The 25,739-nt window shown below is 46.7% G+C and overlaps 1 protein-coding gene across 6 annotated transcripts in view; it reads right to left on the reverse strand.

The window, feature by feature from the left end:
* The window catches only part of ATP2B2 (ATPase plasma membrane Ca2+ transporting 2), a 136,671-nt gene that overhangs the window by 91,935 nt on the left and 18,997 nt on the right, over positions 1–25,739 (reverse strand). For all 6 annotated transcript variants that reach the window (XM_090284173.1, XM_090284172.1, XM_090284175.1 and 3 more), the window contains exon 2: positions 3,389–3,586. In XM_090284173.1, coding sequence (XP_090140299.1) covers positions 3,389–3,586 — 198 coding nt within the window. The remainder of the gene's footprint in view (positions 1–3,388; positions 3,587–25,739) is intronic.

The following is a 25,739-nucleotide window of genomic DNA, read 5'->3' on the forward strand; positions in this document are numbered from 1 at the left end:
CACTAGTGTCTCAGCTGGAGGCAGGGAGGGGCAGTGAAAAGGAGACTTAGGTTTCAAATCCACCCCTACTGCATACAAGCTGTGTGACCTTAGGTAAGTGCTTCCCCACTCTGGGCCTTGGTTTCCACCCCTTAAAGATGGTGATCACAGCCATCTGTTTGGAGGGGCTCTGGCAAAGCTCTCCCTGGTGCACACTGGGAGCGCTATGCATGTTCCCACTGCACCCCTCCACACCTGCCCTCTGAATTCTAATCTTGAGCTGAATTGGGTCACATGAGGTCACTTTCTCAGCTGGCACTGTCTCAACCCCATCTCTTTCTGTGGGATAGGAGTGAGGGCTCAGAAGCCAGAATGTCTCTGTCTGAGCTGTGGTTCTGTGCTTCCCAGAGTGTGACAGAGCAAGGCATTTCCTATCTCACGCCCTTGGTTTCCTGGATAATAACAGTACCTACCCAGAGGGTTGTTGTGAGGATCAAATGAACTTCTGAACTACTGTTGGCTATGAAGATAGTAAGAACAATTACTATGTTTTTGTGTTGCATTCTTAGCTCTGTTCTAGGCTTAGTCAAGTAGCCATGTACAACTTTCTACATTTTCTATAAAACTTCTGCAGAGATTGCTGCCCATTATTCACATCTTATGTCCTATGTGAAAGTTCATCTCAGAATTAATTGTCAGGGAATGTTATCTTCCTAAAGAACTATTTTCCTCCTGTTGGTAACTTGACTGATGCAGATCATCCCAATTCCCTTTCTGCCTTGGCTTCCAGGAAGCTCAAAATCAAATTTATATCCCAATCATGGTAGCAAATATAGTTGGTTTATTTGCATCCATTCCTTTTTTTGTCTGGCTTTCTATTTGAACTCATATTATGAAATATGTCCTTCTTATGTCTTTAAACCCTTTTTAGAGAGAGATCATGCAGAAAAAGTAATCAGCTTAGTACTATTATGTATAAAATCGAGGCAGTTGACCTAAAAGACTTGGTTATCTGGTTTCCTGGGCAACTCTGGCTTGGGAGTGGGTGGGGGAAACAGGTGTTCAGGAAACCTGAGAGACCACCTCTGCATTTGGGGAAATGAGGCACAAAATGGTTATTTCTTATATGTTATTCTCTTTTTATTGCTTGTCTGAAGCAGTGAACCTCATCTGATAATTCAGGGGTTCTCAACCTCTGGGCTGTGGACCGGTACCTGTCTGAGCCTATTGGGAACTGGGCTGCACAGTAGGAGGTGAACTTGAATGCAATGTGCTTGAATTCATTCCAAAACCATCCCCCCTCCACTGGTCTGTGGAAAAACTGTCTTCTGAAACCATTCCCTGGTGCCAAAAAGGTTGAGGACTACTGCAATAATCTATTAATGCAGCATATTTATTAGAAAACATCGAGTCATAATAACAAAGACAAGTGTTTATTACACTCTACTAATGAAAGATAAGATTATAAAAATCTAACAGAACAATATATCTTACATGAGCCCATGTATCCCATGGTATGAGTGTGCCTATCTTCCTATCTATCTACCTATCATCTATCTAGTGTATGATATAGGTTTAAAAGACTTTGCCATCATAAGGGAAAGCAGTCATTGAGTTGCTAAAACACTTGCCCTGAGCAGATGCTCAGTTTCTGGAATTAAAAGTTGAGTGGAGGCCCAGAATTTTCCATTAAGAGTCCTAAGTCCTCACTTTGGAAAGAGTGGGTTTGCCCCAGAATCCTCTCAGGGGAAGTGGAAGGCTGCTTCCTTCACCCATGGAGCAGAGTTCCCATTCAGGCCTGGAACAGAGTTTGGGGTGCCCTCTTAAGCCGGAGCCTCCTCACATGGGAACATGTGTTCAGCATAAGCCCCAGTGTGTCCACTGTACAGATCCCACCCCAGGCTGGGGACATGAAAAGGGAGGAGGGGAGCAGGGACTGAGAGTCCTTCTCACACCAGGCACAAAAGATGAGATGCAAGGTGAAGAAGCAGAGAAGGAAGACCGGGAAAGCCACACCCATGGTGGCAGCGGGGCCCGCACCTGCTGGACATGTGTCCCTTTGTCACCTCCTCATAATAACCCCTCCAGGTGGGTCATTTGCCCTGTTTTGCAGATGAGGAAACTGAGAATGAGAGAAGAAAAGTGATTTGCTTAAGGTCACACAGCTGAGAAATGATGGACACGTGATTCTAACCCAGGGGGGCTTCTTCAGAAAGTGTCTTCAACCATTTTCTTCTCTTTCCACACTTGGAGGGGAGGGGGTTAAGAAGAAGGAGAATGGTTTTCTTGAGGCAAAACTTCCCATCCTGACCTTCTAGAACAGAGATTGGCAAACTGTCTTTGTAAAAGGCCAGAGAGTAAATACTTTAGGTCTTGTGGGTCATATAGTCCTTGTCGCAGCTACTCGACTCTGCCATTGCAGTGGGAAAGCAGCCAAAGCCAATATGAAAAAGAAATGGAGGTGTTCCAATAAAACTTTATTTTTACACAATGAAACATAAATTTCATATAAAAGTCACATGTCACAAAATAGTATTATTTTGATTTTTTTCAACCATTAAAAAATATAAAAACCGATCTTAGCTCATGGGACATACAAAAGCAGGAAAGTAAGCCCGATTTGGCTTGTGGGCTGTAGTTTGCAATCCCTGTTCTAGAATATTTGGTGCATTTTTTTTTTTTTCACAGTTGCATGCCTCAAGGAGTGAGTGACTTGGGATTCTGAGAAGAAGCCCAGCTTTGAAGCTGAAGGAGGATGTCTCAGAGGCTGGAACACCCAGATGGCAAGAGAACCTGAGAGGGATCTCTGTGAATGGGGCTGAAGTACTGTCAAATCAAAGAGTGTGAATGCAGCCCACCAGGTAATCAATTTGGGGACTTTGTCCTCAGATGTGAGAGTGGGGAGCCCTCAGAGAACACTCTGGACATACATCTGGAGTCACCCTCTCTTGCACTCCATCCTACGGAACCAGACTCTCTCAGGGAGGGGCCTGGGCAGGAGTTTTTCTAACAAGCTCCACTGCAAAACCTAAGGACTCTTCATTACATGGGTGACCATGAGCAAGTTAATGCACTTCTTTGTGTCTTGGTTCCCTTGTCTTTGAAATGGGCATAATCATGGACCTTCCCTCATTGGGCTGTTAGGAGGACACCATCTCAGCCCAGAGCTTGGCACGCTGTAATTGCTTGATAAATGATCACTGTAATTATTACTGTTGTTGGCCCAGCCCTTGCATTTCACACACGGGAACACTGGAGGTGGGGCTCTGAGCCCAGGGTCTGTGCGTGCCCTTGGGCCTGGTTTCCTCACCTGGAAGGAGTGGAGGCTGTGAGCCCCAAGTGTTCTCTGGTGTGGTCAGACACGCATGTTGCAGGGAGGGGGGCAGGGATCTGAGGGCCCCTGACTTACCTTCATTGTCCTCGCCAGGTGGGTGGTAGAAGGACAGCCCCAAGGAAATGATGGCCGCGATTTCCAGGATGATCAGCGTCACATCTTGCAGCGCTTCCCACACGAGCTGCAGGAAGGTTTTTGGCTTCTTTGGAGGTATAAAGTTTTGTCCAAAAATTTGCTTTCTCTTTTCCAGGTCTGGAGCGGTGCCTGGCAAACCTGTGGACAGAGTGCAGAGAGGTTGGTCTAGAGGGCCCAGGAGAGACACACATGTTCCCGGAATTGTCCCAAGTGTGTCTGGCCACAATGGCAAAGCAGAGAGAGGAGCCTAGTGCTCAGTGCTCCCCAGAACCTGTGAACGTGAACTTATTTGGGAAAATGGTCTTTGCAGATATAATTATGGATCTTGAGATGAGATCACCCTGGAGTATCCAGATTGGCCCTAAACCCAGTGACCAATATTCTCGTAAGAGACAGAGGAGGGGAAGACACAGACACAGAGGGAAAGAAGGCCATGTGGAGATGGAAGCAGAGATTGGAGTGTTGTAGCCACAAGCCAAGAAAAGCCCAGAGCCAACAGAAGCTGGAAGAGTCAAGAACTGGAATGTTCCCTAGAACCTTTGGAGGGAGTATGGCCCTGCTGACACCTTGATTTCAAGCTTCTGGACCCCACAACAAGAGAATACATTTCTCTTGTTCAAAGCCCCCTGATTTGAGGTGACTTATTACAGCAGCCACCATCATGCCCACCTCACCCCTGCAACCTTGCTCCTGCTTTGCACTTGCCCACCCTGATGAGCACAGGCTCAGAAGCTTCTGCCTGGGTGGGAATCCCAGACTGTGCCCTTAGCTCTCTGAGCCTCCGTGCCTTCCTCTGCAATGGGAGTGGTGAGTGTACGTAACCCACGGGTGCTTGCGAGCATCTCATGAGATAATTCATGAAGTCAAGGAGTATTCGTTGAACACCTACTATGTTCCTGGCACTGTTCTGGACACTGGGATAGAGTGGCAAACAGGACAGACAGAGTGTCTACCCCAAGGAGCTGACCCCCAGTTGGCACACGTGACATGTTCAAGTGGTGCCTGGGAGCGGGGTTGGATGGTCAACTGATGCTAGTGGTTATGGCTCCACCTTCCCTCAGGTGCACTTGTGCTGTGGAAGAGGAGCCTGAAGCAGGATCCTCTCACGGTGGAAACTCAGGTGTGTGACAGATAGGCCAGATTCAGTGGAAGGGGCCGGCTTCACTGTCTACTGGGCTCCTTCAAATGCAAGTGCTCCCCCTTGCTTCTCTCTTACCTTTGATGCTACCCTGTGTCATCCAAGTCACTGGCATGTCATTTAATTTTTCCCTAACCAGTGTCCTGGTATACTTCCTGCCTTGCTCATGCTGTTCAGTGAGCTAGGAAGAGCTTTTCCTCCCATCTACACTAGTGAGCCCATTCTCAGGGCCCCTCTGCTGAAAAGGCTTCCTTTCCACCCCAGCAGACTGCATCTCCCAGCTGTCACCTCTAGCACGGCCTTGACCACAGCAGGGCTTACCTGTTTTCTGACTTGTGTCCCACCTGCACTTTGGTGAGAAGGCCAGTGATTCTTTCCCTCAGGGCCTGACACTCGAAGCCACCAATCACCTTAGAATCTTTCCACCCACTGGATGCAGGTGACATGTTCAAGTGTTATGAGCCTGGCCTGGGGTGTCATCATGGAAAATGCAGAACAAATGGTTCTCTGAAGCTGGGCAATGTCTGTCCTGTCCCTGAGGCCACCCTAACTCCAGATCACCGATGGTTTAATGAAGACAGCTAGGGGATGGACCCAGAGGGTAGGGAGAGGGACACATACCTCATCAAACCTCTGGCCTCTGTTCCCCCACAAGAAGGGGAAATCCAGAGGGATCCCCAGAACAACACCATTATTAGCATGCTGGGTCAGAGTGATGAAACATTCTGCTGTTACAGTTATGGGAACATGTGGTCTAATGTCACATAGTTATGAGATTTTAACAGTCTGTCATTTGTTGGCTCATTCATTCATTCATTCATTCATTCATTCAATGCATGTTTCTTGAACCTTCACTCTGGGCCCAGCCTGTGCTGGGTGCTAGGTAGAGTGATGTGAAGGGAATAGTCCAGTTGCTCGTGGATATAGAAGCTCGGTAGTTCTGAGAATCCAGCAGTCTATGGCTCAGGGGTACAGGGAGATGGGCATGTCTCCATCCGGGCCTTGCGTGCTGAACCTCCTCTAATGCTGACAATGAGACCTCCATCAGGACCTCCAAGAGCCAGAGTAGCTGAGACCCTGCGGGATAGCTTGGGGATGGCCCCTGCCCTGGCCTTGCCTCTTAGTGCAGGTAAGCTCTGGAAATGCAATGTCCAGCCTGTGCACTGAGAGTGAGGGATCCCAGAGCTGTGTTATGACCGTTTTACAGAAGGGTAGACTGAGGCCTTCATGAGACCAAGCTGCTGCCTTGGGGCAGGTCCAATTCTATCCACAGCCATTGTCTGAAATTCTTCCACTTGGGCTTCAAAGCTCCAGTTCCTTTGGATTCCCTGAGAGGGAAAAGCCATCATCAGTTCTGGATACCATGGTGTGAGTGAGTTTCAAGCTTTTTCGTGAGAGTGGATTTTGATAAAGGGGAGAAGGGAGAACTCGAGAGAGTGGTGGGTCTCCAAGGAAGGGGGCTATAACCAGTCAACATTGGCGTGTTGTAGCAGTTTGCTGTGCCTCTGACCACCCAATTCCTTTCTCTGAGATTCAGTTTCCTCATCTTGACAATAGGGGAGTTCAACAGGATGAATGGGGCCTAAGGATCCAGGGTTCCAAGTCTGCAGACCCTGAAGTGGCCCTACTAGGATCTGTTCATATTTTGGGGCTCCTCATAAAGTTTGGTGTAAATAAAGAATTTCACTAAAAATTGTGGCAGAGGCGGGGATAGTCCATGTCCATCTTCTGGGTCCCTTCTGATTGACTCAGAGAGAGGTGAGTTGCTGAATCTTCTGAGGGCCTGTTATTCAAATGTTCTGGAGTTTACAGTGTGACTAGTTGAAAATGTGGGTGTTCTCTGGTTCTGGGAATACAGCCATGGCTCAGGGGTTTGGTCACAATGAGGATTCACGGGCCCAGCATTGAGATCCTGGGTCCTGGGACAGAGCAGAATAGTTTCTCTGTCACTTCCTCCTCTCTGCTGGGTTGTGTCCTTCTCTGCTCCCCACAGGCTTCTGGGAGTCCCTCTGCTCTTCAGAAAAAACAGCTCACAAAATAAAAATGTTTGTGTGTTCTGCTAGGGCTGTGTCCGTGGTAGAAATTGTTAGGCAGTTTCCACAACAACAAACACCCCAGTACATAAATCCAAGATGGAAACCTCAAGTGCTGAGGCTCATATGGGGACACTGAGGTGGCTGATGGTGGCTATGACATCTGGCTTTCCTCTTGCTCTCAGGAGAAAGTGGGCTGAGCTGGAGCTGGGGATACCAAGCCCTGAGACTTGGGTGGGGTTTGGACACAGATGTCAAATCCTGGTTCTGAGTGACACTGGGTAAGTGACTCTTAGTGCCTCAGTTTCCCCTTCTGTAAATTGTGGGCAACAGCAGGGCCTATTTCACAGGGGTGGGGTGGGGCTTCAGAGGAATGTCTCCTTGTAAGGTCTGTTTTGTCTGGCACCAGGTGAGGATATCGTACTATTACTGTCCAGTTTTAGGTGGTGTGGGTAATTCATCACTACCTCCTGCAGGAGGAAGACTGGATAGGTGGGATTTCACTAAGATGGGGAGGAGGGCCGTCAAGTGGGGATAAGCACAGTGAAAGGGCTATGTGACTGCAGACAAGACATAAAGGATTGTCTTGGGCGAAGGCTGGGAGCTGGTAGTTCTGATACCCTGTATCCAAAGACAGTGTTTTGAGAATCTACAGGTGGGACAGCCCCTCAGGTCCACCCCTCACCCTCTTCCTAGGAGTGGAATCTCATAGCCTCCCTGACTTTTGGTTGAAAATTAACATGCCTAGTCTGGGGAGCAGAAATAACTGAGGGTGGTGTGAGAGAAAAATGATGTAGGAGATTCAACTTAGATTAAAGAGCATCTCACCATTTAGCATACTAAAAATCAATACACTGTGTAAAATATTGCTGGACAAGGCCAGCCAGGCCCTGAAAGTTCAGAAATACAAATGCCCAGGAATTGATATGGGACATGGTGTGGGGTAGTGGGTTTTCAAACATGAGTTTCTTTTTGTGCAAGAGGCAGAGGGCAGAGCACTGAGCGAGGAGTCAGGTTTGTGGATGTACTTGGGCCATTTGTTTCATCCTTCAGAGACGCAGTTTTGTCATCAACAAAATGGGAGCAAAATAACCCCAGACTGTGGTGCGCCATACAGAGGGAAATGTGTGTGAATGCTCTCTAAACTGCAAAGGTTCAGTAAGTGTGCCTTCACAGTAAAAAATACTCCAGCACTTGGAGTCATAATTAGTGTGTTCCACTTATTATGTAGAAGGAGAAAGCCAAGTGCAGAGTGTGAGGGACTTCAGCTGTAAAGAAATTATCTGTTGTAATGGCTTCTGGCTGTCATGGGATATTTGAGGAATCCTTGCCCCAAATTTCATCTCCATCTAGCCATCCTGGACACAAACTGCATTTCTGTCCCCAGCCTTTAAGCCTTTGCCTCTGCCAGTTCCCCAATTCCTCTGCTTGGAATGCTTTTCTCTCTCTGAGCCATTTTGGGTCCCGCTTTGAGTGCTACAAATGGTAGCCTCAGGCCATCAGAGGGGTTTTGTTTGGTTGGCACGGAGTTTTAAACAAATAGAAATTTGTCACAAACATTAAAAACTCAGGCTATTGTACAAAAACATCCTGACATCTGGCTTGAGGGCATGTACATGGACCTCAGGGAGCTGGACATTGTGACTGAAGTTCTCTGACTGAACACTGGTTCCACCTTGGCTCTGGGGACATGTTTCCTGTTAAAGAAAGCTCAGGGGGACAGTGAGTGGCAGCACAGGATCTTTTGGGGGCAGAGAGGATTTCCTTATAGGAGAGCTGAAGGTGGAGGGATGATGTAGGGAAGAGGGAAAGGGAGCGTGTATGCAAAGGCTGGACTACTGGTCATGGATGTCCTGTCATAGATGCCAGGGCCCCAGTACTCAGGAGCCTCTTATTTAAAGAAGCCTGAGTTCCTCCTCCTCTGTTCAGCCCCTATCAAGGTAGAGAAAGTAGTTAGGGCTGTATTAGATGGTGTGCATCTGATCATCCACTTGCTCATTTAAACAAGTATTTATTGAGCACCTACTATGAGCCAAACATTGTTCTTTATATTTGGGACACTACAGTGAGGAAGACAGGGCTGCCAGGAAGGGTTTCCTGGAGGAAGTGTAATTGGGTGAGCTTGGAAGAAAAAGTGGGGTTTAATCAGGTACAAGGTGTGGGTTGGGGGAAAGAGTCAGCAAAGGTATAAGAAACCCCGAAGGGCCTGGAAAAAATCAATGTGGTTGGTGCATCCCTCAGGAGAGGGGACAGATGGTCCCCACAGAAGGGGACACATCTATTATGTGCTTCCAAAGTTCATCATTATGCAGGCCTTGTGCTGAGAGTGAGGAGGAGGGAGTGATCTAACAGACACTTTGGCTCATGGAATTGAACTTGTTGCCCTTTACCCCTTGCCTGCTGGGTAGCTTAGCATTGAACTTACAGTTCCCCTCTTGGATCTGCATTGCAGTGGCATGTGTTATGCATAAAATACCATCTTATTTCTCCTTTCTTCCCTTTTTGAATTTCCTCACATATGTTGTTTAAAATCTTTTTGTATGAGACAAATTTTCATAAGCTACTTTAGAGATAGAACATGAATAATTAGAATAAAAAGAGGGTACTGAGGTAAGTAAAGGCACAGGGGCTGGGTTAGGGGTCAGAATAGAGGGGCAAGATGAGAGAATGGGGATATAAAATATGACTTACTTTCTGCCTTGGTAATTGGGGACAGGGCTTTGTTCTTTCTGTGTATGGGGCACCAAAACAAAGCACCTCATGCTGACAGGCTGGGATCTATTAAAAATAGGGGCCTCTGGTCATTGGGAGGGCCTCAGAGTGAGTTTTCCAGGCCATCCAGATGACTTCTGGCCTCTTCTCCCCTGCTCTGAGACCCCCTGAAGCTGAGCATCCTTGTTTCCAGCAAAGGGACCCAGGGAGTTTTTTCAAGCCTGGTAGGAGCCAGAGTGAACTTTGCCCACTGAAGCTGTGGGCAAAGTTATTCGGGGGTATTATACAGCAAGTGGACCTGTCTGCTGTCTGAGTAAATGATTTCAAGTAAAAAGTAAGCACAGTAACCATGTGCCTCAGACTCTCCTTATGCTGCTCAGTGCTACTGTGAAAACCAGCTGCTCCCTCAGATGCTGAGGGCAGGAGGCCATGGCTGCAGAGGCAGTGGCCAGGGAAAGGGTAGAAGTGAGCTGAGGGCAGGCGGTTTCCAGATGTAGAACTGGGCCCTTGTTTCTAGTGACTTCAGAGCTGGGTTCAAATCCCAGCTGTACTTTGGTTCAGAGTTGATGCCTTGTGCAAATCATTTCCCACATTGAGCCTCAGTTTCCACCTCTGTGAAATGAGATAAAAGTACAAGTGTCTTGCAAGACTGATGGAAGGTCAGGAATATGATGTGTGTAAATAGTGCCTGGCACAGCTGGCCCCCCAAAATGGTAGATATAGTTGTTACTACTAATTATCACCACTATTACTAACTACCACACCACCACAAACTACTACACTATCACTAACTACCACACTATCACTACACCTGTTACACTGGGCCTGCAATGTGCCTCCCAGATATTTCTGCTGGCATTGCCTCTGTCTTATATGTATCAGAACCCACCATCACAGCCATGATGCACCCCTAGCTTGGTCCTGAGACTTGGTTTAGATGCATCTTTATTTGCTCTGTGACCTTGAGTACATCACTCACCCACTATGGGGTCAGGGGGCGCATAGGCTATCTCACTTGAAGATCAAACAGAACCAAAGCTCTGACAGTGCTTTGTGAACTGTAAAGCCCTCTTCTTCCATTGTGATCACCTCATTATGCAGGTGAGTACACTGAGGCATGGGGTCCTTCCGTTGGGAAGGCAACCGAGTCAGGCCTTTTTCCACAGAGCTCAGTGCTCACACCTGCCCCACTCCAGCCCTCTCTAGTCAGGGGTGGGTTGTGCCTGCTTGGAACAAATGCCCTACAGTGACCTTCCCTGATTAAGCCGACATGAGTCATTGATTCACACCAGGCTGATCCTGTCACTCTGGGGTATTAGGATGTTTCAGATGAAATGAATTGTGAGTGCTTTCCCAGGAAAACCAAGGGTGGCTTTGTGGCCCTACTGCATGCATTTATAAAACAGAATCAATTAGTCTGTTCCTTGTTTACATGCCTCCGGTTCAATTTTGCTCGTTTGTTTGGGTTGTTCATTTGTTTCCTGTATTAGGTGATAGCATATGGCATTTTTCTTTTGTTGCCTGGCTTATTTCACTAAGCATAATTCTCTCTAGTTCCATCCATGTTGTCGCAAATGGTAGCAGTTCCTTTTTTATTTCTGCTGCATAGTATTTCATTGTGTAAATGTACCACAGTTTTTTGATCCACTCATCTACCAGGGGGGTGGGAGGAAGGGAGAGAAGGGGGTAAGTAGGGGAAGGGTTTAGTAAAGGAACTAGTATAAATAACCCATGGACATGTACAACGAGGTGGGGATTGACTGTGGGGGAAGGGGTGGGCTGGGTGTGGGGGAGCAATGGGGGAAAAAGTGGGACAACTGTAATAGAAAAACAATAAATAAATAAATAATTAAGAAAAACAAACAAACAGAAACAAGATGCAAGCCAGGCGGTGCCTGTGAGGCCCCTGAGAAGGCAGATGTGTGACAAAGTATGTATGAGAGGCTGTCTGTGCAGGTATGCACACACTCAGGGTGTGGCTGTGTGTCTGTGTACACACAGGTATGTGCCATGGAGTTGCACGTGGGAGAGAAATCCATGTGCATGTACCTGTCACAGACCAGGGAGAGTGGGCAGTTTATAAAGGCATCACTGCTATGATGTTTGGGGAATTCACAACATTCAAGACAAAACAGTGAATGGGAGGAGAGACCTAAGTCTGATAGTCGCTACTTCCCAGCTGTGTGACCTTGGGCAGGTGACTTCCTCTCTCTGAGCCTTAGCTTCCTCTTATGCAGCTTGGGAATAGTGATAGCTATACCTTGTAGAGTCAGAGGGAGGAGGAAGCACATCAACTATGTATAAGTTGGTACCTGGCACCTGGTAAAAGTTTGGTAAGTATCAGCTGCTACTCTGGTACTGCATCCCCCATGCCCCCCAACTAGCTCCTGACTTGATTGTACATAGAATCACCAAAGAGTTTTAGAAATATTAATGTTTGGGCTCCAAACCTAGAGATTCTGATGAAATTGGGCTTGGGTGAGACCTGGGTCTTGAGAGTTTTAAGAGTTCCCCAGGGATGCAGAGCCAGGGTCAAAGACTTTGTGGTTCCCAGACCAGCAGCTTCAGCATCACTTGGACACATGTTAGAAATGCAAATTATCAGGTACACCCTGCCCTACTGCCTTGGATCTGGATGTGGGGCCCAGGCACATGCGTTGTGATAGCCCTGACATGGGGACTGGAATGAAGGCTCTGGTTGAGGAACCAGTGTATTGGGTACAGGGAGAAAGAGAGCCAACCTGCTGGGTGCTTTGAGCCACACCAACAACTCTGACACATGGAGGTTGCTGCTGAGGCCCTGAGAGGGTAGCAGCTTGTCTAGTACACACAGTGGGTGGAGGACAGAGCCTGGGTCTAGTGTGCGACTATCTTTCCCTTCTTTCTGCAGGGTTTGCCATCTCCCAAAGGGTCAGTTTCCCTTCCTGAAAGCTGCCCACGATCAGGCTCACAACATGCCTTGCGGCAGCAGAAGAGGGAATAAGTGCTATGCTTTGAAAGCTGACGAACTCAGACTTGAGTCCGAAGGGGATGCAGGAACCATACGCAGACAGTCTCTCTTCTGCTGGTGGCTGAAAACCCTGAAGAAAGAGAAACTAGTAATAAGGTGTGAGAGAAAGGAGACCAGAAGAGATCAGGCAGTGTGGGGTTGGGAGCTCACTCTCAAGGTTGCTCTGACAGCATTCCTGCCCTACTCTACAACCTTCTATAGCTCCCCATTCACAGCTGCAGTCAGCTTCTGGGCTTATGGTAGCTTCTTTGAGGTTGTCCCAAAGAACTTTCCTCCCTCACTCTCAGTCCTCCTGTGTTTATCCTACTTTTCTGCCAAGCGACTGGCCTCATAACATACCTGGCATTTGTCTACTTTTGTCTTGGCTCATCTGGCTCCTAAACCAGGATGCCCAATCCTCCCCTTTGTCGAGCTCTTTAGTCTTCTGAGACCTAGATAAAAATTTGCCATCACTGCCTGAAACCCTTCCTTGATTTTTCCAGCAAGAATAACCCAGCCTTCTTGTCTTTCCCTGAGAGCATTTGTCACATAGGTCATTCATTCACTAATCCATTTATTGGGTATCTTTCTTGTGCCAGGTTTTGGCCCTGGGGGTCAAATGCCAAATGAGATGCACCCTTTGCTGCCATTATCTTCTGGATGCTGATTTCACCATTTCCTAGAGGAGCCTGTAGCAGCACACAGTAGGCCCTAAGGAAACTTCCTTCCCTTTCCTGACTCACTGGGGACCAGACACAGAGATGTGGTTGCTGAGATCACACAGAGGTGCCTGTATGCCTGGGTGGCCACGTGCCACCCATAAGAGTCACTTAACAGACATGGGTTTAATAATTCCACTGTGGGAAAAGAGCCTAGTGTGGACTCCCCTGTGGTCTCTGCCTGTCTGTTCAGAACAAATCTAATGGCTATTGTCCAGTGGGCATGGCAGGCAGGTATACAGTGCCTGGAGTTTATGATCACATCATGGTGTTGATGGTTCCTATGGGTGAGTGCAGGATGAGAGGTGTCTCTCCGATATGTCATGGTCCCAGGTGGGCTTTTCTATGGATCCATTATGGGTGATGATGTGTAGGTAGTGTTTATCAGTTCACATGCTCACACAAAGAACCAGCATCTAGCCACACGAGTGCATGCAGATACGTCACACAGCTGTGGATGCAGCATTTAACCACTGGTTTAAATGTGCATGGCCACAGCACTGGCCAATTTCTCTGTAAAACATGTGGACATGGTGTCCACTAGTTTATGTGCACATGGACATGGCACGGAGTGGGACCAGTTGCATGTAAGCACTCCAGACACCATCTTGACACACATGTGGACACAAATTTCTCCACTGATTTAAACCCGCCACTTGTTTTTTTCCCCCAAGTCAGGCTGAATTTCCACCCCAGTTTCAGTGTAGGAATTCTTAGATCCACAAAGCCTTTTAGTTCATGGCTCCAGAATTTCAATGTGGGCAGGGAAGTGGGTATGAGGGGAGTGTGGGAGTGGGAGGTGGGAATCTGGTTTGAAGGTGGGTAGCCAGGGTCTTATCTTGAAGCTGTAAAAATATCAGGTATCTGTACCAAAGAATGGGGGATCCAGTGGACCTGGGGGCCCCGAATAGGGTTGCTGGATAAAATATAGGATGTCCAGTTAAATTTGAATTTCAGATAAACAGCAAATAATTAACATTTTTAGTATATGTTGTGCCCCATGTAATATTGGGGACATACTAATAATAAAAATGTTAATTATTTTTTGTTTATCTGAAATTCAAATTTAACTGGATATCCTGTATATTTCTTTGTTAAACCTGACAGCCCTATCCCTAAAGCTCCTCTAGCCCTTTCCCCATGGTTCCCTCCCTGTTAGAGCAGGGCAAGTCCCATGGCCAGCCAATCTCACCCTCCGGTTTGACGGGTGGGGAAATTGAGAGATGGGGAAGTGACTTAGCTCAGACACAGGGTGATCCAGCTGCAGAGTCAGGGCTGGACTCCTGATTCTTGGCTCACCAAGGGAGGGGACACTCATCTTCCTCAAGTGAACTTCAAAGAACTGAACATTATTGCACAAAAATTATGGCCATTTCATATCCGCTCTCTGTCATTAAAGAGGTTGATTCAGAATTTCCTGAGGTGACCTCTGAGAAGCCTTTATCTCATCCCTTGGGAAAAATGGAGGTCAGAGAAACTGTTTTTCTGCTTTTCTCTGCAGCTGTCTTGATGGTTGAACAGTCATCACGAGAGGAGCTTCCCCATTTCTCCAGGAGGGGGCGCTCTGAAGAGCTTCTGCCTGCAGCCTTCCAGGACGGCTTGCAGAGGCAGAGGAAGTGGAGCACCAGTCTTCACTCTACCACTTACTGAGACCTTGGGCAAGTGATGTCTCCTCTCCGTTTCCTCATCCTCATATTGCAACAGAGGGGCAGCCTAGCTCTGCCCACTGGGGTGAAGATGAAAGGAGGTGCAATATGGGTAGTGCCTGGCACACAGTTGCTATTTATAATCTGGGCAGAAAATCCCTTTCCTCCCTTTGAAACTCAAATGTCACCCCACACTGCATTGGCAGCAGTGGTAAGATATTCCTGTCTACTCGTTGTTCTGTGACCTTGAGTGATCTCTTCAGAGATGTAGGACCCCCACCCCTGCCCACTACACTGGGGCTGCCTGAGGGGCAAGTGCTAAAGGCACATGCATGTGCTCTTACATGACCATCACTTTACACATGTGACTTGCATTTAATCCTCCCGGCCATTTTACAAGTTTAGAATTATAAACTCCATTTTATGGGTGGGTAAACTGAGGCTCGGAGAGGAAAAGTGACTTGCTCAGGGTTACACAAGAAAAGTCAGGATTTGAACCCAGGTCTCTATGGCTCCATATTTGTACTCTTTTCACACCATGCCAGGCTGCCTGCTTCAGGACCCAGCACTGAAATCAAAGCCAACAATTCCACCATTCTTGTTGCTCTCGAGATAGGCTTTTGCTATAAACAGAGACTTGGCAATGGACAAGAGCTAGCTCCTATGGATGCCAAGCACCTGAAGGGAAATGGGAAAACTTAGTCACCAGGCTGGGTGTTGCTAAATATTTGTGTTGTCACTGTGGTGTGGGTTCCTCCATTAGCATAAATAAAAGTCTTGTATTTTGAAAGAAAAAAAATCCACAAGCCCTTCAAGAGCTACATTTATAGAAAAATGCATTTCTGTCTTTGGAAAGTGAGTGGGCTAAATAAACTGCGGTACATCCAGTCCATAAAATAGTATGCAACAGTTTAAAAAAAAATAAGATCCATATATGTGTACTAGCATAGAAGCTTTCCAAGACAAACTGTTGAGTGAAAAAAGCAAGTTGCAGAGCATCATGTATAGTTTGATTCCATTTATGTAAAACAGAAAACTAAACAAAACAATAATTTATATTTTCTCTCTATATATATGTAGCAAAAATGTCTGTAAGGATCTGCTCCAGACACATGAAGGTGGGACCTCTGAGGAGGGAAAAAGGTACTACGATTAGCTGCAGTGGTCAAGGGAACTTTAACTTTGACTGAAATATTTTAATTTTAACCAGGAAAATGTGTCCATGTTTTATTTGAATAATTGAAAGTTTAATTTAAAGGGGAAAATCAATCTGTATTGTAAGAAAATACAGGTTTGTGTTCATATAACCTTTGAACGGAGTGGATGTGGGGACAAACATTCCTGGGTTAAAATCTTGGCTTCATCACTTACTGCCTATGTGTACATCCACCCAAACAAACACTTACCTCTGATATGACCACCACACATTAGTCTAGGATGGCTTCAGTAGCCATCTCATTAGTCCCCCTGCTTTTACCCTCAATCCATTCTTCATCTAGTGGCCAGAGGAATATTTTAAAAGTGTAAAGTTCAATGTTAATGTCAGGCCCTTGCTTAAAATGCTAAAGTGGCTTCCTCTGCATACAGAGAAAATCCAGTTTCTTTGCCAAAATCTGGAAAGCCCTGGACAGTGCAGCCCCTGCTTTCTTCTGATGGTTCATCCCTTTACTACTAAGCTCCAGCAACACCAGCCTCTTTTCTGTGGCTTAAATACAAGTGTTTTCCTGTCTCAGGGCCTTTGCACAACCTGCTCCCTCTGCTTGGAATGCTTCTCTCCCTTTTGTGCCTAACTCAGTTCTTCCTTTGGGTGAAACAGCCCCACATCCAGTATTGAGCCCATTTTTGAATGCTCTCATAGCTCCCGGAAAATCCTTTTCATTTTATCATTATTTTAATAATGAATAATGTAATTGGTGTTTTATTTGGCTCCCCTGCTGACTCCAAGCTCCAGGAGCGCAGGGACTGCATCTGTCTTGAAATGATACATAGCATATGTTCAGTCAATATGTGGCCTCTGCTAGACACACTTGCGAAGGAAGAAAGGAAGTAAGGGGTGAGCAATGCTCAACTCCAATGTCCACCCTAAGGCATTTTCAGACTGAGGACTGGGGGACAGGGCAGATACTCAAGGTCTTCTCGAGTCACTGTTTTCTGTGGACTCTGCTGTCCTTCTTGCTCATGGGAGGGATGGAGGAGCCTCCACACGCCCCACAAAAGGATTTGGGGAAGCACACACATTCAGCCTTAGCCTCACCCTGGGCATCCCTTCCATTTTGCACTTAGGTGCCTGAACTTATTACTGGGGGGCAATCGTTGGTGAGATCTAATATCAGAAAAAAAAGCTAGGAAAGTAGAAGCCTTTATTTCTGTAACACTTTTCCAGCTCTTTAAAAAGGCAGCTTCTCTGAGGACCAGGAGGTGTCTCTTCCAAATAGATTACCTCACAGGAAGAAAGCATTCTGGGGAGAACGGGTGGTGGGCGATGGGGGGAGGAAGGTGGTGGTGTGACAGTGATGAAGCAAATCAGGAAACCCTTGAAGACTCTAGAAAGCTGAGAGTAACTCCCTTGTGAAAGTTGATTTAGGATCCACGTCTATGTCCATTGCCATATTTGGGCCTTGTGACTCTATAAGGCAGGTGTTAAGATGTCTGTGTTGTAGATGAGGAAACCTTGGTTCGCTGAGGTTAGGGGACCACCCAAGGTCTCATACCTAAAGCTCAAAGTAATGATGACACCTTGCACTTACTGTGCTAGGCCCCATATGGACATTATTCCATTTATGTTTCAGTTTCCCAGTGACTTCATTTTGTCACCGCAATTTTACAGATGGGGAAACTGAGGTATGGGGATGTAAAGATATCTATCCTTTGGGTTTTAATACCAGGCTCGTCTGAATCCAGAGCCTAAATCTTAACCATTGTATCATACCCCCCCCCCCACCCCAAACATGAACCTGGGTCTCCCTCACTGCAGAGACTCTGTGCAAGCTCTTCCCACCAGGCTGATCTTCATGAAGGAGACTAGAAAGGCATTATGATAGCCCCATTTTATGGATAAGGAAATTGAAGTTTGGGGAGGAGAGAAAGTGCCTCTCCATAAGGTGGACCACTGATGGTACCTGGATCTGCTCTCCAGTCTGTCCGTAACAATACACTGCTTCCTTTGAAGAGGAATGTTTCAGAGCCTTGACCTCTGACCTGCTCCTTGTACCTTGGCCACCTGGAAGGTTCTGATCACCTGAGAGGCTGGAGGATTAGGGAAGTCTGTGTAGTCAGACAGACCTGAATTTGAAATCTAGCTCTATAAATTTCTAGCTCTCTGACCTTAAACAAATTATATAAATAGCTCTGGGCCTCTGTTTCCTCACCTGTACAATGGCAGTCACTGGTAGCTACCTTCTAAGGTGGGTATGTGCATTACAAGAGGCAATGCACATAATGCACTCAGCATGGCACTTGGTGCAGAGAAATAGCTCGATTAATGGGATCCATTATTGGTACTATTATCTCCTAAAGAGCTGTGACATCTGTTTTTTATGCCCAGGGCCACAGCCCCTCAGTCCTCTGTCACTCCAAGCTGCAGTGTGGTGGCTAAATCCTGAGCACACTGGCCATACCCCTTCATGTGTCCTCTGAATCTGTCCTCTGCTTCGAGGCTTTTCCTGAAGCTGGGATTCACTAGGTGCCCCCAAGCGGGGGGCCCAGAAGTGCCAGGAGTTACCCAGACTGTACCCAATGGGAGCTGGAAATCAGGACAAATGCTCCAGCCTTGCCCCCTTGGAGGGCAGTTCTGAGGCACAGCCTGCATGCTCGCTGCAGATGTGTTGGCAGGACTGAGCCCTGTGCCCACAGCAGTAACCGGCTCAGCAGTATACCTCACATGGACGTTCCTTTCTTCCCTGTTATCCTCTCCTCACTCCCTGATTCCTGAGACCACTTCCAAATAAACAACCTGCATCCCATCCTTGATTCACCCTGCTTTGGGGCGGAATCAGATGAAGACATGTTGGTCTTCTCCCATCACTGGCCATGTGGCCACCTGGGTTCTACTTCCTCTTGATTGAGGGGCTTAGATTAACTTTCAAAGGGCTCTTCTTGCTTGAAAATTCCAAGATCCTTCTGCACATTTCTCTTGTAACTGCATCATTCATTCATGAAGCCATTAACCTTTTATGCGGGGGCTTCTAAGACTGCTGGGTCAGAGCTGTGGCTCTGCACCAAGTGGCTCTGCCTGACTACGGAGTGAGGGGATGAACCTGTGCTGTGTGTGCACTGCAGAGAGTGCAGGGAGCCCCGCTGATCATATCAGCTTGGTGGCAAACCTGTTATCTCTTCTTTCTCTGCCCCTTCAGCATGCTTGCTCTCTCTCGGCCTGGCCGTTCACCTAGAGGGCTGCCCTTCCAGCCCTTATCCTTCTGGGGTGGCTCATAGCACCTTCTTCAGGAAGCCACCCTTTACTACCCACTCTGATCTAATGGCCCCTCTCTGCCTCATTGTCCCCCCATAGAAGTTATTAAGTGATATTTTAACTAACTCTTGTGATTACTTAACATTGAGTTCTTGAAAGGCACAGCCTGTGTCATTTAATTTTATGCCCTTGGTTATAGATTGCACAGAGTAAATACTCACTGTGTGCTTAAGGATGAAGAAAAGGCAGAGAGGGAGGGGGAGAGAGTGGAGGAGAGGGAGGGAGAAAGTGATGGGGAGGGAGAGAGAAGGGGGAGGCAGGGAGGGAGAGGGGAGTGGGGAGGCAGGCAGGGAGGGAGAGAGGATGGATTATCGGCTGTGACAACATTTGGGGCAACAGCTATAATGCTCAATCACAGCATACATATGAAACCCTCTGTTTAAATCTCTCATCTTCATCGTCACAGATGACACATGTCTACTCTGTGCCAGCTTCTACACTACCTGCTCTCACATGTATAAACTCATCTAATCCTTGAAGTGACTCCTTGTGGGAGGGACTATCATTATCCCATTTTATACACAACTAGTGAGTGGCAGAGCTGGAATTGAACCCAAGGAAGCTGGCTTGAGTCCTGTTCTGAACTACAATGTGTTTGACTTCATTCATTCATTCATTCATTCATTCATTCAGTAAATTGTGACTGTGCCTCTCACTGCACCAGCATCCTCTTAAGCCCTGGCTATACACTGGTGAGCAGAAATTTCAGTTCTCCCCTTCCCTGGATTTTCTACGCCCACTAGGGGCCTAACCCTGTAATACTGTTACTGTATGCTTTGAACTGTGTGGTTACAGCATCTGATGGCTAACAATGGATCCAGCTATACCACTTTCCAGCTGGGTAACCTGAGGCAAGTTAACTTCTCTGGGCTTTTTGGGCTTATAAAATGGGGATATCTTGTAGACCTCAGAAGGCTGATGAGAGGTTTATGTGAGATAACACATGGCACACAGTGCTTGGCATAGAGTGGGCATTGATAATTATTCCACAAATTTACCAGTTAAAGCACTTTAACTACATAAGACCAATAGCTTTGTCTACACTCTATTGAGGAGGACTCTGAGGCTCTGGAAGATGAAGTGACTTGTTTGAGCTCATGCAGCTATTAGCGGCATAACCAGGACAAGAATCCAGGCTCCTGTTGCCCTATGCCATTGGTGCTTGTGGGTATCTCTTTTGGGAATGGCTAAGCAATTGCACCCCATACCTACCATCATGCTGATGTTTAACTGCACACTGTTGGGATTTCTTTTGTAACTTAACTGTTTTGAGTGTCTCTCCAATAACTTGACAAAGACCACCTCTGTTGCTGCCTGTGCAACAGAGAAGGGTTATCACCTCTTTCATTTTATGAGCCAGGCACTTCTTGTTTGGCAGGAGGTGGGCTACTCCCCTCCCTCAGGGGGCCTGGGTGGTGGTCCTCGATAAAGGACTGACCAAGACTCATGCTAATACTAGAGCCACCATGACCAATGAGAAAACATACTCAGTGAATCAAACTGGAACACCCATTGTCATCACATTTACCTACAGATTTATGCCAAAACCCACTGAAGTCTCTATCTAGAAACCTGACACATTCTCTCTTAAGTTTTATTTATAAGTGCATTTTTTTGGGAGAGTATATGTTTTCTTTCACAGGCTGTTTCTGAAGTTTTGTTAATTCTAAACACTAGAGAAGTTGTGTGTGTCTGGTTTAGAAATCTGGTTCCTACGATGCCTGAGGACCTATAGGTCCTGATCAACTCCTGGGTGCCACTCCTGCTGGGAGGTGAGTCTGTCCTTCTCTGGAGACAAGGAACAACCATTCTTCTGCTCTTGCCAGTTTAAAGCAATGACATTCAAAAGCTGGCTGTGATGCTTTCTTGATAATTGGGAGGAGGCTGAGAACATTTTCTCTCTTTCTTCAGTTGTTAAGCTGATTGTTGTATAAAACCACAGATGACTGAGGCTGGCTGTTGTCCTAGTTTGTCACACTGTGAGCTCCATGAGGACATTGGTGGAGATAGTCCTTTACCTAGAACAGAGCCCAGCACACAGTAGGTGCTCAACAAATAGGTGTGGAAGGAATGGCTGGAAGGCTACAGATCCCACAGTAGGAGAAAAGCATGTTCCCTAAAGTCGTCACCAAATAATAAAACTGAAATCAGTTGAGACTAGTTTGGCTTATCAGTAAAGTTATCAGACTGTGCCCTCAGAATATTATTATTCATAAGAACAAATGCTTTTCACTAATTGGAATGAATAAATGAATAATAATAGCTGGGTGACTGTGCTTTAAGAAAGTTCTTTTTTTTTTTTTAACTCTTGAAGAGTTTCAACATTTAAACTCTGTAAGACTTCAAAGTCTTTCTTAAAAGAAGAGTTTAAAGGCTCACAGAGGGCAAGGTTCATGGTTCTGACCTGGACCTCAAGTGGTTTACACCTGACAATTAACTTTGAGGATTCACTGCTCCCACCTCTGCTCCTTCATTGGCCCTTTCCCTCTTCTTCTAGCTGTCAAACAGTGGCCCAGTTTGAAGGCTTCCCCTGCTGCCCTAGGATGAGGCAGCAAATACATTTCATCTTGCAAGTCGACTGATTGGTTAGAGAGGCTACCTGGAGTTGAGCTTGAGGAATCAGAGCATTGGGATTGAGTAGTGATATCTGCCACAGATGTGGGTTCAGGAAGTGGGACTTGCCTTCCAGGTATTTGCTATGTCTCTCATTTTGTTGCCTCTCTCTTTCAGTCCCTGGGCCAGGATTTCTTGGGGCCCACAAGGTAACCCCACTTGATTGTTTTGTCCACATCTCCAGCTCACCAAGTCTAAGACCAACCTCTTATTTTCCTTCAAATCTATTCCTCTTTCAGACTGATTGACCAGCCTCCTTGGTAATTCTTGGATTTGGCCTTTCTCCTTCACTCTTGAGATCATCACCTGAATCTGGGCTCCCAGCATCTCTCAACTGGCTATTCCTGCAATGGCTCCTCAGTGGGTCTCCCGTCACTTTCTGCCCACAATTTACACTTCTTTGATCTCTGTTAAGTGCCCATCATGAACTTTTATGTCTCCACTCTTGAACTTGCAAAGGGTCTAACATCTCTTGTTCTACAGTTAAGACCGATCTCATTCATTCATTCATTCACTCATCTTTCCTTTCTTCTGTGTTTACAAGTTTTGAAACATTTTGTGATCACGGCATCCAAATTTCAGATATGTGTTGTCTCCTAAGGACACAAAGATAAATTACACATCAGCCCTGCTTTGAGTTGCTCACAGACCAGGATAGTGATAGTGGAGTGGAGATGGAAACCTAAAAAATTAATTCCCATTCAAGGTGATAAAATGCTACCTGAAATGCTTTTCCTTCCATCTTTGGTTCCTTTCCCAGGCATAGGTCTGTCACCTTTCCTTGGGGATCTGCCTCAATGCCATCCCCACCCAGCATCTTTTTCTTCTTCTCTCATTGTACCTACCACACCCTGGTAAATATGATAGCCTATTTGCCTATATTCTTTCCCAGCTTGAGCTTTTTACTAAATTTCTGTAGAAGGTAAATTGTCCCCCACACAGTACAGTCCCAATAAAAGCTGAATTGATTCAATTCCAGGTTTCAAATAAATCATGTGTTCTTTTTCTCCTTGCTGATTCCCAATCGGATCTCTCAGAGAGGCCATCCCTCCATTTGCTTTGGTTCCTGGTCTAGGGATCCAATTTGATAAGGTTCTTGTGAAGATATGATGAGTTAATACATGCCAACATGCATAAAACAGTGTTTGCCACATGGCAAAAGTGCAAGCCACTATTATGACCATAAAGGATTTTCCCTACACATTGGTATAGGTCCTTCCTTTATTTTTCCTCTGGGGCACTGAGCTAATTTAGTGTCTGTTTGGAATTGTCACCTTCTCCTTCTTGCATCTACTTTGTATTTTGTTCCCATCATTGTGAGTTCTGACTGGATGGAAGGGTCTGGGTCTTGAGGGGGGAGTGGGGAGGAAAGGGAGGGTGGACTAACTACTTTTCTCTGGGAAGAATATTGCCCCCACTGCTCACTGGGTCATACCTGGTTGCCTAGGAACCAGGAATGCACATCTTGGCTAAGGCTTACAATTTATGGGGAAACAAACTGTTCCCAATGAACCTTCAAATCACATCCCATTAAGTTCTGTTCAGCCTGCGGCCCAGCAACAAAACCAAAAGGAACAGAACAAACTGCCAAGACATTTGGGGGCAGGGTGGAGGGGTAGGAGGCTGAAGCTGGAGTTCTGGCCCTGCCCACCCCTAGCTAGCTGAGCGATGCTGACACCCTTACCCAAGTCTGGGTTCAATAAGTGGCTTTGCCACCTCCTCACTGGTTGACCCATCTCTCCTCTCAGCCTATGTCACTGCTCACCTGCTCGAGTGAGTATTTAGTACTTGCTTTGCGGGGCCTTGGTGAAAATGAATGAGATAGTGTGTCATGTCATTCTTCTGTTCATGGCTCTCCTGCAGCTGCCTCACGTTAGGGGAAAAACCCACACTCCTTCTCCAGGCTCCCCTTGTCCAGCCCTGCTCATTACCCTGGCTTCACCTCTTGCTGAATGTCCCCAGGTCCCACCTCGGAGCCTTTGCCATGCTCTCTTCTCATTCCACATGGCAGCTTCCCTTTCCTTCTCCAGGTCTTCTTTGCCTCCTGATCTCAGGATCTCAGAAGATCTGCTTTGTTTTTCCCAACTCCAGGCTCTTGCTTATTTCCACCAGAGCCCTTACTACAATGGACAATCTCAGTTATTTTTCCATTTACTTTTTTTTTTTGCTTGCCACTCGCACTCGAATGCAAGCCCCACAAGGGCAGGGACATTGATTTTGTTCATGGTTGTATCTCTCCCCAGGACCTAGAACTGTACAGAGCACACAGTAAATGTTCAGGAAACACCTACTGAAAGAGTGATCAAGCAAATGAAGGAGGTTTTCCCAATGCTCAGCGCTTAGTAGGTGCTCATGAACCTCTCGCTATTAGTTTCATTTTAGGCTTTTCTGTAAAAGGGTGTGGACTGATACCCTCAAACCCAGTACTGCTTGGTCCCAAATCTAATGAAAGCAATTATTATTATATTTTGGCTACTTACAGCAAAAAGTAAAAATACTGATTAACTGAGAAACATATTAGCAAAAAATCATCATCCCTGGCACTTTTCAGAGAGAAAACTTTAGCACAGAGCTGGCATGATATGTCCCAAAAGGCTATGAAATTCAAAAACATGAAACAGGGAGGGGGAAAATATCTAAGATCTGAGGGCATCTGGAACACATTGAAATAGCAGGGGCTTGAGCCAGGCAAGAATGTCACCTTTGTAACCTGTTGGCAAGTGACCTCGGGTACACCGAGCCTCAGTTTCCTCATCTGTAAAATGGTAATAATACTGAAACAAGATCCAAGTCCCCTCAACCCACCTCAGTGCTGAGGATTGAATTTCAGGACTGCAACTCACCCCAGCCCTAGGGGAACCCTCCATCTGCCTCCCACCTCTTGGCTGTACTTTCTTCATTCCTGTGCTGGGGCCTGATGCATGGCTGGCTGCCTGAGATGGTAATTTTTAGGGCAATTTAGAAAAGCTTTTGGGGGTGACAGAAAAGCTGGTAGTTCCAAATCAAACAGCCAGCCATAGAGGGAGTCTGTCGTCAGGACATCAGAGGGACAGTTTTGCAGCCTGGGCTCCCATTAACTGCAGCAGTCAGAAAACCAATTTTTCCAAACCCTAGTGCTCATTTGCTCAACACTTTCTCCCTTCTGGGTAATTAGATCTCCCAGGACTTCAAGAGGATGCTGGTGGGTTTGTACCAGCTTGTACATCCTTGAGGTTGGCATGGGGGTGGCAGGAGGTGCATCTCTGTTAGTCAGGTCACAGCGCCTCCAAGGCTGGTACCCTTCCCCAGGACCCAACTTCTTGGTGGGATACAAGGGACATACCTCTCCAGACAGAGGGGATGCAGGGAAGCTGGGCAGGGGCACATACAGGGAGGTAGTGAAGACACTGCTGGTGGCTTTGGTCAGGATTAGGTTCTCTGATACCGCCATGGTCCCCAAGCTGAGCAGGCTTGTGGGTTCTAGTTGGGGAGGTGAACTGGGGAGCTGGAATGGGCAGTCCAGTACGTACACATGCACACATACATGCAATAATCACTCAGATTTTTGTTTATATAGGATTCTTGCTAGGTGCTGGGGTTTAAGAGGTAAACGAAAACTGCCCTTGTCCTCAGGAAGCATAAAATCCGAAAGTCTAGGATGATACTTGCCTACCCACCTGATACGTTACAGGTGCCTCTCTCAAGTGGGAAAAACCCATGTCAGCCCTTCGGAGGTTGAGCCAAAGTACGGTAATTCATAAAGCTGCCTTCCCCTCTCTATAGTTAGGCTCCACAGGGATTTTTTTTCCCTGTAATGGGGCTTGCCCAGGATTTTTCCCACATGCCTATTTCTCTGGGATTGGGTAAGTTTGGTGACCCCTTTTTCTCACTGAACACCCACTGGCCTCTTGGAACTTAGTTCTCTCACAGTTGACAACACCAGCTTCTAACAGAGTAGGAGGCCTCTTTCCCCCTGACACTGTGATTTCCCCAA

The sequence above is a fragment of the Furipterus horrens genome, unplaced genomic scaffold (assembly GCF_987537825.1).
Source record: "Furipterus horrens unplaced genomic scaffold, mFurHor1.1.pri manual_scaffold_7, whole genome shotgun sequence".
Classification (NCBI taxonomy): domain Eukaryota; kingdom Metazoa; phylum Chordata; class Mammalia; order Chiroptera; family Furipteridae; genus Furipterus; species Furipterus horrens.